Source organism: Rana temporaria, chromosome 10 (assembly GCF_905171775.1).
Source record: "Rana temporaria chromosome 10, aRanTem1.1, whole genome shotgun sequence".
Taxonomy (NCBI): domain Eukaryota; kingdom Metazoa; phylum Chordata; class Amphibia; order Anura; family Ranidae; genus Rana; species Rana temporaria.
In genome coordinates, this window is record NC_053498.1 from 81,045,981 (window position 1) to 81,061,315 (window position 15,335).

The 15,335-nt window shown below is 41.7% G+C and overlaps 1 protein-coding gene across 2 annotated transcripts in view; it reads left to right on the plus strand.

The window, feature by feature from the left end:
* Positions 1 to 15,335, plus strand: part of LOC120915237 (myosin-10-like) — a 192,777-nt gene that overhangs the window by 131,852 nt on the left and 45,590 nt on the right. For both annotated transcript variants that reach the window (XM_040325581.1, XM_040325582.1), the window contains exons 17-26: positions 379 to 572; positions 1,904 to 2,025; positions 2,408 to 2,477; positions 3,892 to 4,052; positions 4,354 to 4,462; positions 5,079 to 5,210; positions 7,338 to 7,544; positions 11,680 to 11,817; positions 13,597 to 13,720; positions 15,151 to 15,322. In XM_040325581.1, the coding sequence (XP_040181515.1) occupies positions 379 to 572; positions 1,904 to 2,025; positions 2,408 to 2,477; positions 3,892 to 4,052; positions 4,354 to 4,462; positions 5,079 to 5,210; positions 7,338 to 7,544; positions 11,680 to 11,817; positions 13,597 to 13,720; positions 15,151 to 15,322 (1,429 nt within the window). The remainder of the gene's footprint in view (positions 1 to 378; positions 573 to 1,903; positions 2,026 to 2,407; positions 2,478 to 3,891; positions 4,053 to 4,353; positions 4,463 to 5,078; positions 5,211 to 7,337; positions 7,545 to 11,679; positions 11,818 to 13,596; positions 13,721 to 15,150; positions 15,323 to 15,335) is intronic.

The following is a 15,335-nucleotide window of genomic DNA, read 5'->3' on the forward strand; positions in this document are numbered from 1 at the left end:
AGATCCCTGTATATGTCCCATAAGCATCTAGACCTTTATTTAGGCTCTCATATTTATATTCCTAAGTAACGTGTTAGGTAATCTCATGTTTGTTGCCTTTGTGCCACTGTGTGCAGTATTTGTAGAGTACTTTATCTGATTCCTTTTTAGCATTCTAGCAATACCATAGTTTTATATTTACTCACTATCACATTCATTCAATAAGGTAACCTACATCAGTAAGCCATAGCCACCAATCTGCCATTTTTCTTGTTCTGCCCGCTCTGATAAGCAGCCTGGTCAGGTCATGGCTGAATATGATTGATAGTTTAGGATATCACTTAGTGAGCAGATTTGTGTGTTATGTCCGAATCTCACTTCTATTTATTTCATCCACAGTGGATAGAATTGTGGGACTTGACCAGATGAGTGGTATGGCTGACATGACATTTGGCTCGTCATACAAGACAAAGAAAGGAATGTTCCGCACTGTGGGGCAGCTCTACAAAGAATCGCTGGCCAAGCTGATGTCTACACTAAGAAACACCAACCCCAACTTTGTCCGATGCATCATTCCCAACCATGAAAAAAGAGTAAGACATTTCCACTGTACACAGAAATGTACAATATGTAATACAAATTTTCATTTTAGGTTTTTAGGTGTAATTTAAAATTGCAAATAATATGTTTATTTTTCTGTGTGTAGAACACACTACAGGTTATACGAGTGAAATGTGACCTATGAACAGAAGGGATAGACCTTTCAATCATTCGCCCTTTCTCCATTCATAGATCCTGTTTCATTAGTGCTTTGGGTAGGCATAGTTGGGCACTCTTTAATGAGAGTCTGTCACAGCTCCTTAGTTCCATTAACCCAGTGTTTCTCAATTCCAGTCCTCAGGCCCCCCCAACAGGTCAGGTTTTCAGGATTTCCATTATTTTGCACAGGTGATTTGATCAGTTTCACTGCCTTAGTAATCACCACAGCCTTTTCATCTGAGGGAAATCCTGAAAACCTGACCTGTTGGGGGGGCCTGAGGACTGGAATTGAGAAACACTGCATTAACCCCATGCAACACCAGAAAATGGTGGCGGCAGGGGGGGACTTGGAAGATTTCTGCGAAAGGGGAAAACAGCAGCACAAGGGACACATTCCATTGAAGTTATCTCCCCTGTGCTGATTTTATTTTATTGTTTAAAGTGAACGTAGGCTTTCATTTTTTTCATAGCTTCTGTAGGTGATGGATTGCTTCCTTCCACCCAACCCAACCTCAATGATCAATATCAAGGTTCATTGAGGAGGGCCAAGAATTGACCATGAAAGCTATGAGGGGGACCTCACACCTTTTATGTTGCAGTTACACACATTTCATTATGAATGGAACCCTAAGGCCTCGTACACACGACCAAGTTTCTCGGCAAAAACCAGCAAGAAACTTGCTGGGAGATATTTTTTTGCCGAGGAAACCGGTCGTGTGTACATTTTCGTCGAGGAAACTGTCGAGAAACTCGACGAGCCAAAAAGAGAGCATGTTCTCTATTTCCTAGACGGGAATGGAGAAAATTGGCTTGACGAGTTCCTCGACAGCCTAACAAGGAACTCGACGTGTTTTGCCCGTCCAGTTTCTCGGTCGTGTGTACAAGGCCTCACACAACTTTACAGTGAACTTGTGTTGCACCTTAATGTACTGAGCTTGCTTTGTGATGTGCTGTGTCAGAAAAAAAGGTGCAGGTGCATATTTCTGTCTGCTCTGGTACACTGGCAGCCAAATCAAAACAAATGGGCTGCCCTAACCTAATGCACTACAGCAGACAGGTATGAATGGGTCCTTAAAATGAATGTAAGTTCAAAGTTACAGTTAAAAAACAGATAATATAATGACTCATGTATAGCTGTGTATTAATTGACACATCTCCTAATTAGGCTGGAAAATTGGAGCCTCACCTAGTCCTTGACCAGTTGCGCTGTAATGGAGTTCTGGAGGGAATCCGTATTTGTAGACAAGGCTTCCCAAACAGAATCATCTTCCAGGAGTTCAGGCAAAGGTAAGCGTGGTCTCCCAACAAAAGAAATCTTGATGGAATTTGTAAAATATTAGTACCTGTAATATTTTAGTTATAAATGAAGGGCATACATCAGGGTCAAGATGCATCCGCACACTCTCTACTCTAATCTATGGTAGTCCTCACCCATACAAATGAGTACATTGAGATCTTGTATGTATTCCAGAAGCTTCCCACAATGGATTTACACAATCCGATCTCCTACCAACAAGATTACCAAGACTTGGCTCACATACTATGCGGGCCCATTGAAAGTACATAGCATACTAGTATGGACAAATAGTTATATTCCTGGTGCACGATGCCTGAGAATCCAGTTCTTCTTGTGACACTAACAAACAATAAAATCTGTTCTTAAATTTAGATATGAGATTTTGACTCCAAATGCTATTCCCAAAGGATTTATGGATGGAAAACAAGCTTGCGCAATAATGGTAAGAATTTGTATATTTTATTTGTATATTCATTTAGCCATTTATGACGATATTTATTATTTGACATCCATATGCTCACATATCAAAGTTTAACGAAAAGGGACTGACTGGTAATACTGGAGGAAAAAAAAGTGTTGGTGTTGCCAATGGGCATATTGTTTTTTCAATGTTTATTACTGTAGGAAGATGCGGGAGAAGTGTGCCAGAACTTTACAGTTAATTCTTGACAGCTTAACAGACCTAGACTGGGAAGTGCCCTCAAAGGCCCCCCGACAGGCCCCGACAGCCTAACACTTCATCTTCCACCGGAACAACTCCTCCCCAGTTGGGCTGACCCAGGGTAATTGAGGGGGCCTGCCCCCTGCCAATCCTCAGAATACTTCCGGCAACCCCACCTCTCCTCTCCTCCTTCCTTTCCAGAAGATTCTAGCATGTTATAGAAGGAGAGGTCTCGGTGATGCTGCCTCTGTGAGTCACCCAGCCCTTCCTGGCTTCCTGCCAACCCAGAATCAAAACTGACAGGCTTGACTACCAGTCAAGCCTGCTTACATTTACCTACCCTAACAAAATCTATCTGTACACACCTAGCACAACTAGAGGGTACTACATGCATATTAGGGTAGTCATTATAGGGACGGATTTCACTTTACTGTATTCAGGTCAGTTAGGTTCTAAATGGTTGGACTACCTTTACCATTGCCTTGTTCATTAAACCTGTTTTATGGCATTTTGGAGTAGAATCTTAATATCTGCAGCACAGCAACATAGTTCATTCATTTTATTTTAGTCTTTTTGTATTTACGATGTTTAAATAGATGTATTTAGGGCTTTTTTTTCCTCCAGAGAATAGGTACATGTACTCCCAACTTCTGAGTAACCCCTTGTCTCCGCCCCCTACCCATTGTCCCTTAGTCCACCCTCAACCCTCCTCTCGGTTAGAGAATACACAACCAAGTATTGATTTGTGTGAAATGTGTTAACGATCACAAGAAAAGTAGTAATATAGATCCCCTGCAATAGGCAACAATAGACCCACTCCCAGCCACAATAGATTCCTTCAACAACAATAGATCAAACCATTAACAATAGATTCCCTACCAACAATAGACACCCAAGCAATAAATAATAAGTCCACCTCCGCAACTATAGACCCCCCAGCAGCAACAATAGATTTCCCAAAAACTTCCTTGGCAACAATAGATCCCCCGCAACAATATAGCATCATCAGTGTGAATAGATCAATTTCAGCAACTATATATCCCCCCACCAGCAACAATAGATCTCCTAGCAGCCAGCATGAATAAATCCTTCAGAAGCCAGCAACAGTAGACTGCTTTTTCATTGTTTTTTGTAATGAATATCTGATTTCTAATGTTTATACATGTTGTTCCTTCCCCTTTTTTTGGAATCCTAGATCAAAGCTTTGGAACTAGACCCCAATCTTTTTCGCATTGGACAGAGTAAAATATTCTTCCGTGCTGGAGTGCTGGCTCATCTGGAAGAGGAGAGAGATCTGAAGATTACAGACATCATTGTACTCTTCCAAGCTGCTGCCAGAGGATACCTTGCTAGGAAGTGAGTTGCTGGGTGTCCTTTCAGTCAATATACAGTCTTTGGTATCTCCACCTGGATTTCATTTGCTCGTTTGGTCCATTCATAACATGTTAAATGTTACATCCTGAATATTGTTGTAACATGTTTTAGAAGGTGAATTTTAAGCTTTATGGGTATTGTTTGTGACTTTTGCAGGATCGCTGACACATTCCCAAAGAATTTTTTTTCTTTATAAATAGTCCCCTTTGTGTTTAATGTTTGGTGTTTATATGAAATTCTTACATTTCCCCACATAAATACACAAAACTTATTTTTTTTATAGAGCTTTTATAAAGAAACAGCAACAAATGAGTGCTTTGAAGGTGGTGCAGAGGAACTGTGCTGCATACCTCAAGCTAAGACATTGGCAGTGGTGGAGACTCTTTACCAAGGTATACTATAGTGATGCGTTAAATTGTTTTTCTTATGGCTTTTATGCTGCGGATTAATCTGGTGCTATTGAGTTAAATGTATTTCATTTTTATACCCTCCGTACTTGTTGGGGAGGGAAAACAAGTGCTACCCCGTCCTGACCCAACTTATGCTGAATGTATCTAGCAGGCAGGCTTGGATTCCTAAGATTTATACCCAATTGCTTTTGTAGCACAGATATTGTATATCATCATTACCTCCAACCCACATTTATTCTAGATAACAGGCTTCTGCTGTTCTACTTGATGCCCACCTTGTTGTGACCTACCTAAACAATTGATTCAAAGTATATCCAGTTATTTAGGCCTTCACACTGCATCATACTTTTATTAATCAGTATCTATAATGTAAGCAGTACAATGAGACAATAAAATGGATATTCCAAAAATATTGAAGAGGCACACTTTGGCATACATTTTTTTTAATGTTGAGACAGTTGCCTTGTACATTAACTGCATTTTTTCTCATATGCATTGAATTTTGAACAATGGTGTGACTGAGTGTTATATGTGATGTAAATATTATTTCTTAAACCATTAAAGAAATGTCTAATACAAACTATGATTATTTTGTCAGGTGAAGCCCTTGTTACAAGTAACCCGACAGGATGAAGTAATGCAGGCCAAGGTAGTGGAACTGCAGAAGGTGAAAGATAACCAGACGAAGGCCGAACAAGACCTAAAGGATATGGGAAGCAAATACCAGCAGGTAAGGTCATTACAACCACGTCAGTGTTGACATTTTTTTTTTTTTTTAAAGTGTATTTTGTGCGTGTACTCGAGAGAGGAGCCAGACTGCAGGAGTTGGGAGTAGAGGAGTCCCCCAGAGGCAATCTGCCACCTTTCTCCATGCCCCGGGTGGCAATGGCGGGTGTGGGAGGGGGTCCTCCCACACAGCCCGCCCTACCTGCTCCGCTTTGAAGCCCAACGGCAGAGGGACTCCCTATAAGGGAGTGAGAGGATCTAGCCTGCTCAACCAGCCCCATTAGTCCTTCGCCTCTCTTTTTAGAGACCGCGTGGTCAAAGTGCGTGCATGTTAACCCAATTTCGAGTGCGTGTGTAGGTGTGGTGGTTTTTGTGGGAGGGGGGTGGGCGTACTAAGCGCAGGCTTACCTCGCATAGCACACCCACCGGGAGCCGGGCTGAGACCACCAAACTCAATTCACATGTAGCCGAGAGCGTGATCCGAACCCCTAGCTGCAGAGGTGAATGGCTTGTCAGCGCAGTGCCAATCGCATTGAGCCACCGCAGCTCCCTTAAGTGTTGACATATTGAGCAAATCTCCCAACTTTAAGTGGTTGTAAGAGCTGGTTCACACTGGGGCGACTCCTCAGGCGACTCAAAGAAAATCTCTATTTGTGGGAAAAAAAGGACGCCAATTTTGTTTGGGAGCCACGTCGCACGACCGCGCAATTGTCATTTAAAGTGACGCAGTGCTGAATCGCAAAAAGTGGCCTGGTCTTTGACCAGCAATATGGTCCGGGGGTTAAGTGCTTAAAAAATAAATAAAAATAACAAACATGTTATACTTACCTCCACGGTGCAGTGCATTTTGCACAGAGTGGCTCCAATCTACCTGTTCTGGGGTCCCACGGTGGCTCTCTCGGCTCCTCCCCGCAATAGATAACCCTGTCTAGGAAGCTCTCTCCCGAGGAGGTTACCTTGCGGGCGCGCTCCGGTGTCATACACTCGGTGTCCATAGCCGCCGAGTGTATGACTCGGCCCCGCTCCTGCCACCTGCGTCATTGGATTTGATGGACAGCAGCGGGAGCCAATGGCTATCAATCTATCCAATGAAGAGCCGAGAATCCGTGGAGAGAGCGATGCGGGATCGCGTCCACAAAAATTTGGGGCTCAGCTGAATAAAACGGGGGGCTGGGGGGCCAGACACTGCAAGGTGTTTTTTTATCTTAATGCATAGGATGCATTAAGGTGAAAAAACACAAAGGTTTACAACCTCTAATTCTAAAGAGCACGTCTGCATGTACTCCAGCTGGTAGTGTTGTGACTTGAGCTCCTGATTTTTTTTTTTTCCTTTTAACTCATTATATTCCAAGCAGTAAATAGATTGTTCATTTTTTTTTTACATGAAAGTTATATATTTTGCCATTTTATACATTTTAAATTAAAGTGGATGTAAACCTTCACATATAGCCAGTGAAGTGGCCAGCCTCAGATGATACACAGAGATGAAACAAATCTCCCTGCGTACGTTTTACGTGTATATCTGCTGTCTTCAACTTTGAATACTGTTTAGAAAGTGCTCGTCCTGTTAGATTTTTCACTTCCTCATTCCCCTGTAGGAGTGGATTATTGCTAGATACTAGGAGACAGCTGATTGGTGGAAAGGCACACATACATGCAAAGGTTGCCTGTGAATAGTTGAGCAGTCTGCTAATCTATTAATAGCAACCTCCCTGACACACACTTCTATCTCCTGTCTCAGAGAGCTCGTCAAGTTATCAGGCCGATAACAAAGGAACGGAGCAGGAGATGGCTATGGGACACAGTGCTTTCAAGAGAGAGATAAAAACACTACAGATATATGTGCCCAGCTAAAATTTCATGATACGTGTTTACATCTTACACATTTTTTTTTTGTTCAGCATGTTGTCAGAGAAGTTAATCCCTTAGTTGGAAGGAGGCAAAATAAAAAAAGGTTTCTGGCTTTTGGGAGCACAAAATACAGATTATTTTTTTCCTTTTTTCCATCTACCAGTGTGAAACTAGTGAAAATTACTTATGGACCTGTGACTTATTACCTATGGATTTTCACATTACCAGTTATATTTTGTAGGATGATATGATACTTTAACTTTGTATTCTCTGTTTCCAGTTGGCGGAAGAAAAGTCGATTTTGGCAGAACAGTTGCAAGCAGAGACTGAGCTGTTTGCAGAGGCTGAAGAGATGAGAGCTAGACTTGCAGCAAAGAAACAGGAGCTAGAGGAAATATTACATGATTTGGAGTCCCGTGTGGAGGAAGAGGAAGAGCGGAACTTGCAGATGCAAAATGAGAAGAAGAAGATGCAGACTCATGTGCAGGTAATGTGTTGGCATTATCATTTGCTCTATACCAGGGGTGCCCAACCAGTGGCCCAGGGGCCACACGTGGCCCGCGGAGCCCTCTGATGTTGCCCGCGACCTCCCGCTCTGGGATAGAATAAAATAGAATAGAATACTGTTATTAAAGGTACGTTTATTACTAGAATCACAGTGTATATATGGGCATATCTGTTCTGCAGTGGTTACTGGGCTGCTTTCAAACTGATCCACAGGTACAGAGAATTGCACCTGTGGGTTACCTGCACTGAGCCGTAGATTTCTATTACCTGCGAGTTTGGTGTGCTGAGAGTAGAGTGGGCTCTTTAGCAGTAGTGTATTTAGGATTTGTGCTGCCCTAGGCCTGACTGAACTCGTGCACTCCCTAATGTAAATATGACCCACCCCTCCCCCAGGCCATAGTTCTTATGGCCTGGGGGAGGGGGGGCATTGGATTCCTTTAATTTGCATAGATTTCCTCTCATTTCCTGTTTGGCTATGGGGCAGGAAGTGAAGGAAAATCTCTGCAATGGGTCAGGGATGGTAAAAAATTAACTGACAGGGGCTCTAACCCTCACTTACTCTATCCAAAAAAAAAAGTGTGGCTTATAGTTCTACTTTAAGCACAAATTTCTGAACCATGCCAAAAATGCAGCATAAAACATATAGCACAGTGAGAAAGGTTTGTGGTCCAGGATGATAGGACAGTCAAAATTAGAAGCAGCTTACATTACACTAATAGTGTAGCGCAAGCCGGCGGGGACTCCCTGCAAAGTGCTGTCCTAGGCCTGGGCCTTGTTGGCCTAGGCCAGGATACAGCGTTGCTCTATAGAGCCGAGTGGGCTGCCATCCACCCGCTCTGCTCATTGGGACTTGCAACCGGTTATCAAGTCACTTAAGTGGCCCTTGCTCTTCAAAAAGTTGGGCACCCCTGCTCTATACCCTACATACAGTATATTATATTATCTAGGCTCTTAATATTCCACGCTGAAAACAGTGCTGTTTTGCTACGTGATGCTGCTGGAGGAAGTTTCATATTTGTTTGTTATCCTTGGCTTCTCATACATGGCTTTGCTTCCAGAGCAAGTAAAGAAAAGGGGTGAAGGTGGATTTCAATGGTACCTGTTCAAGAGCTGCTCTTTCACATGTAATCAAAGTAATATATAAGAAGAAGTAATCTATACAGTATAGGTTAGCTGTCCTAATGATGCTTTCACCTCAATACTTTCTGAATCCTTACCCAAAACATGTATAGAGACCTAGATGTGCGCACAGGGTGTGCTGAATGTGCCTGGCCACGCCCTAATCACCCCATGCACATTATCACTCTGTGTGCCAACAAGAACATAGAAAAGAACTCCCTCTTACCGACTCTCTGACCATAAGAAACGTGCTTATGCGCTTCTCTTTCACTGTGTCGGCAGGGAGATGAATGTGCTGGTGGCATATATACACACATATGCATGTGTTTTTGAGCTTTAGGGTGCACACCCTTATGCAATTGGCTGTGCACACTTATGTATAGGGATAACGTTTTCTTTCTTTTTTCTGACTTGCATTACGTCACCCGTCACTTTTTTGGTGAATGAGTATGGTGTATCCGATACCCATTCACATAGGGGGGCCTTGTTAAAGGGGGTTTCCAGATTCAGATAAGCCCCCCACCTGCTGACCCCGACAACCACAGCCCAGGGTTGTCGGGAAGAGTCCTCCTGCCCAAAAGAATCCACACACCCATGTTGAGGGCATGCAGCCTGGTATGGTTTGGGGGAAGGGGGGGCACTCACTCACCCCTCCCCCACTTCCTGACCTGCCAGGCTGCATGCTCAGATAAGGGTCTAGTATGGATTTTTTGAAGGGGACCCTTCAGGGGACGTTTTTTTTTTTTTTTTCTATTGTAGTGTGAGGTTCCCCTTAAAATCTATACCAGACCCGAAAGGGCCTGGTATAAACTGGAAATGCGTTACTATTCGTTACTATATTATGTATCCAAATCTCCTAATAGCCAAAAATGTTTACAAATTTTTATTCGGACCAAAACAAATTACACATGTCTACCAGGCAACTAGCAATTTCAAAAAGAGGCCAATTAGGGCAGTCTACATATTACATGTATGATAGATTTACTGTAAATAAATTGTCAATTGATAAAAAGAAAGCCTTTAGAAGGAATGTCAGCCCCCCCCCCCCTTCTCCAACTTGCATCAATAAAATAGGTTGTCTCCCTGGAATCTGTGACTTCTGGCATGTCAGAATGTCCTGATATTCAGCCACAGCATAGAAGGAGGGCTGGTGCCTGTAAATTCTCATGCTTTAAAGTGACTCTTCGGTCAATTCACATGCGATGTAAAGGTCACGAGACAAATATTTCAGAAATATCGCATTGGATAATAAAAGTAAATTAATCAAAGTAAAATATTGAATTTGAGATAAATACCGCAAAAAATATGACATAAATCATTAAAGTAAATTCACAAATAACATATCTGTGTGTGTTTTAATCACCTAGTGTTTGCTGACGGTATTTTAGAGATTCACAAAATAGCAATTAGAGGAACACTGCACTGGTCAGGAAATAAAAAATTATACAATGTATCAGTGTGAAAATGTTCTCCTCTGAGCTCAGAAATGAAAATAAATTGTAACATTTCATCAGAGGGAGATCGTTATTTGTGAATGAAAACACCCAGGAATGTTTTCATAGCTTCACACTATCTGTTGCTTCGGGTGCAGTGTTAGCCTGCAAAAAAAAAAAAAATGCCAAAAAACATAAAAAATAACACAAAATGTAAGCGCAAAATATCGCGAAACATAAATATTTTACGCATTCTGTAAATAACACATTTTTGAAGTGAATTGACTACTTTTGAGATAAATACCATAATAGTCATTTTAACTCAAAAAATGCATGTGGTATTTATCGCTTAGTGAATTGACCCCAGTCACTATACCCTTGTATTGACATATTATTATTATTATTATTATTATTTTTTTATTTTTTTCTCGCTTAACCTTTTGTTGGAAAGAAACATCAAGGGGCAGCCTATAAGCTCCCTCTGACATCTCCTCCCTTGGTCTGGCCCTGTGTGGCTTTTTGGCCTCGTAAACAACGATAGGTTAAACAGAAGACAACGGCCTGATGGACCGTTTTCATCGGTCAAAACCGATCATGTGTAGGCCCCATAGGTTATTTAACCATTGGTTAAAAAAAAGAAAACTTGCTTTAAATTTAACCGATGGATTCCTAACCGATAGGTCAAAACCGATCGTTAGTAGGCACAACCATCGGTTAAAAATCCACGGATGCTCAGAATCAAGTCGACGCATGCTTGGAAGCATTGAAATTTGTTTTTTTCAGCACGTCGTTGTGTTTTACGTCACCGCGTTCTGACACGATCGGTTATTTAACCTATGGTGTGTGGGCGCGACGGACCATCAGTCAGCTTCATCGGTTAACCGACGACAATGGTCCTTCAGACCGTTCTCATCGGATGGACTGATCATGTGTACTCGGCTTTTCAGTTATCTATACACTGTGGGTACTTGTAGAAATGGATAAATGGTGCTGGATCCCTAATCTTCTTCACATTCCCACCTAATAGTGAGGGGGTGGCATTGTTTTAAAGTCTACAAATAACAAATCTATATTCGATAAAAGGTCAGACAAAAACGGTGTAATCGGCCAGCACATTTTAGGTTAAGCCTTTCATCAAGGCTTATTGTTGTGGTTGAGCCAGAAGAAAATAATTGTCTGCCCATGCAGTGGATGGAAGGTCTGGGTGAAACTCTATTAAAATGTGTTGTGTATTTCTGAAGCAGCTTGTGGGCACACTTGTCAGCAGATGGTATTCGCAGCCTGTAGGCATTCTGCACTGGGCTGACGATATGCATGGGTGCCCACTTTGTTTTGTTTTTTGGCTTTTTTATTTCTCACTTTTTTCCACTATATAACCATAAACCAGACCTTGTGTATCATGCACTCTAGTGGTATCAGAAGTATTTCTAGATATCATAAAGAAAGCTATTCGATCCCCATTGAATTGTGCTCATTCCTAATTGAAATGCATTAAACTAAAAAGGTCAGATAACTTTAGTTTGTTTTATAACCTCACTGTGGATGTTTTTTTTTTTTTTTCAGGATTTAGAGGAACAATTAGAAGAAGAAGAGGCAGCCCGACAGAAACTGCAACTGGAAAAAGTTACAACTGAATCCAAGCTGAAAAAGATGGAAGAAGATATTCTTCTATTAGAAGACCAGAACGCTAAACTCAGCAAGGTATGATACCCATGTTTATAAGAAGTGGGGGGATATGAGACTCTGAAATCCTTAGAGGACCAGGTGGTTGGACACCCAAAATCCCGGGTATGGTTCCCAAAATAAGTACAATAAATTGTACTTAAAGCAGTAGTAAATGTTATATTTTTAATTAAAACAACATTATATACTTCCTTTATGCTGTGGTATTGCACAGCCCCAAACCTACTCTACTGGGGTCGCCCGCTGGTGCTCCCATCTCCTCCACTTCTATGTGTGCCCTCATAGCAAGCCATTTGCTCCCCAGCTGGGCTGTGTGCATCCATAGATGCACACAGCCCAGCCCCACCCCTTGATCCCTCCTCACAGAATGTGATTGACAGTAACAGGAGCCAGTAGCTCTTTCTGTTGCCTCTGTGTCCTGCGAAGAGAGAAAGAAGCCAGCGCTGCTGCCAGCAGGCACAGCGCCGGATCATGATTGTACTAGGGTAAGTATATAGGGAGGTCAGGGAGTAACACTACTACTATTACTTTAACCTCTTAAGGACCTCTTAAGGACCGCCGCACCACTATATACGTCCTTAGTTTGAAAAGGGATCTCTCGGTAACGGCAGCAGCTGCTGCCACAACCAAGGTATCCATCCCTTCAGGCGGCGGTCCTGTAAATGTTAATGTTGGTCTCTGCGGCGGATTCGCCATGAAATCACCATTGGCAGCGGGAGAGGGGCCCCCCGCCCCTCTCCCGCGCCCTCTGTCGCTTACCTGAGCCGTCGGCAGCACCGGAGGCGATCGGGTCCTTCCTCGTGCTGGGCATGGATACGGGTGAGGGCAAGATGACCCCCACCCATATCCAGACCATAGCAGGGCGGAAGCGATGTCAAAATGTCACTTCCGCCCATAAATCTTAAAGGGACAATTTATTTTTGTAATTTTTTTTCAAATGACAATTTTTTTTTTTTATTATTGAATTTTAGTCTAAATATGAGATCTGAGGTCTTTTTGACCCCATATCTCATATTTAAGAGGACCTGTCATTCTTTTTTCTAATACAAGGGATGTTTACATTCCTTGTAATAGGAATAAAAGTGACCGAATTTAAAAAAAAAAATGTAAAACGGTGTAAAAATAAATAAAATCTAGTAAAAGAAATAATAATAATTTTAAAGCGCCCCGTTCGGACAAGCTTGCGCGCAGAAGCGAATGCATACTTGAGTAGCGCCCGCATACGAAAACGGTGTTCAAAACACATGGGAGGTATCGGCACGATCGTTGGAGTGAGTGCAATAATTCAAGCAGGGAATGCATTTGGATAAAAAGATGACCTGCCTTTAGAATCATTTTAACTGTTGGAGACATTACTAGAGGCTGCCTGCAGAGTTGAGTAAAGGTGTAAGTATTGGAAAGATGCATTTGAATTGTATTGGGAATATACATATCAAGATGGTTACAACCTTTTTTTTATTTTATTTTTACAGCAATGATGAAATCCTATTTATTTTTACAGGTTTGACATGCATAGATGTAAATGGTTGTCTTTTAGAACATACAGTAAATTCCATCATGTTTTAGGCATTCTTGTATTTTAATGAAAGGTGAATTAAGTAGTAAATCTGTGCTATTGCATACTTAGATACAAATAATGCATTTACTAGGGCACTGGGCCTAAAGTCTTGCCCTAGCCAATGGCATACAGTGTTTTAAGACCCGTTTTGTCATAAAATAAATTAAAAGAGGACATGGCTACATATTTGTGGAATGCAAATCATGCAAATCACACCTTCACTATTGTAAATGTTACAGGAGAGAAAGTTGTTGGAAGATCGTATTTCTGATTTCACCAGTAATATGGCTGAAGAAGAGGAGAAAGTAAAGAGTCTGAGCAAACTTCGCAACAAATATGAGGCTGTCATTGCAGATATGGAAGGTAGGAAAGCAATATTACTGTATGTGTACTCTCTAAAAGCCAGGTGGATCCATACTCGTTAATATTTTTGTTATCCATTTTCTGGAAAATTTCATTTTATGAATAGAGTTTAAACATTTCAGTTGGATATTGCACATTTAACTGCTGCCTAACATAGCTGTATATACTCATTGTTCCCGAATTTCCATTCTGCTTTGTTTGAGTGCTGAGAATGAAGAAGGATGTCTGGTACTATAATGTATAGTGAGCAAGTTGCTCTGAGAGATTTTCTGTCAGAGTGATAACTATGAATGCCTTTCTGTATAATCTCTAAAACACCAAGAATAGCTGTTAGAACTCGTAGAGTCTTTAAATGATTGCATTTAAAGGAAAAGTTCACCTTTCTAAAAAATAAAATAAAAATGTATAAAGTCTTTTTGCAGGTAAAAAAAATGTGCATTTATTTTTTTATTATTTTACGCTCCTGTGTAGCTGTCTGCCCATACCTCCAATACGGGCAGGCAGTTACTAAATGAGAAAGCATTAATGAAACTACCCTGAGTGCTCAACAGTGCCGTGGGTAGTTCAAGGACTAAAAGCCGTCAGTCGCAAAGGCTGTCAGTACTTGTAGATCATTCATTCACAGAACTGTGAATAAATGATGTGGCCGTGTGGGTGGAGCTTTGTTTTCAAATTGTGACAGCGGGAGTAGGGAGAAGATCCCCAGCCCGCTGTCACAATTGGAAGGGGTATTGGGGAGAGCCTGCAAGTAGCAGGAACACATTTCATCCTAAAAATAGGTGAAACATGTTCCCAAAGGTGAACTTATCCTTTAATCATGTAACAAAAGCTATTCCTTATTTTGCAGTAGGTCATATCCTTCATGAAAAAGCTTCTCTTACCTCTTAGTTGTTTTCTTCAATGGTGGTCTAGAAATTCCATATTTGGTGAACATTGGTTGTTACCCGCTCTAAACCTCACATCTGTAGCTCTTTTAGGATCAGCTTCTTTTCTGTCATCATGGCTTGCAGGAAAGATACTTGCACAATTCCCTCATTAACACAGACAATGCTGATTCCCCCAATCTACCCTGCCAAGCAATTGACTACTCCTAGAAGGGGGAGGGGCAGGGGAAGCCATCCCCACTGGGAGAAGACAGTGATTATTGCTAGTGGCTATAGCAGCCGATCGCGATAATCGCAAGTGAATCCGGCAGGCTGGTTGTACCCAAGTTGATTGATCTATCAGCTTGGTACATTCAGCCTACCCATACACGGTTTGAATCTTGGCCGGTTCCTGCTAACTGACTGAATTTCTAACCGTCTACGGTTAGCCTTATTGGAAGCACTGCTATAGGGATTTATTTATGCATTTGAATTTTTTAACAGCAAAATATTACTAAAACAGTTATCCAAAAACAAAATTATGATGTTATTTTCATAACCTTTTAGATCGTCTCAAGAAGGAAGAAAAAGGCAGACAAGAGATGGAGAAATTAAAAAGGAAACTTGATGGGGAAACATCAGACTTATCAGATCAGATTCTAGAGCTTCAGCAACAGATTGAGGAGCTGAAACAGCAACTGGCACGGAAGGAGGAAGAGCTCCAGGCGGCTCTTGCTAGGTATATTTGGGAA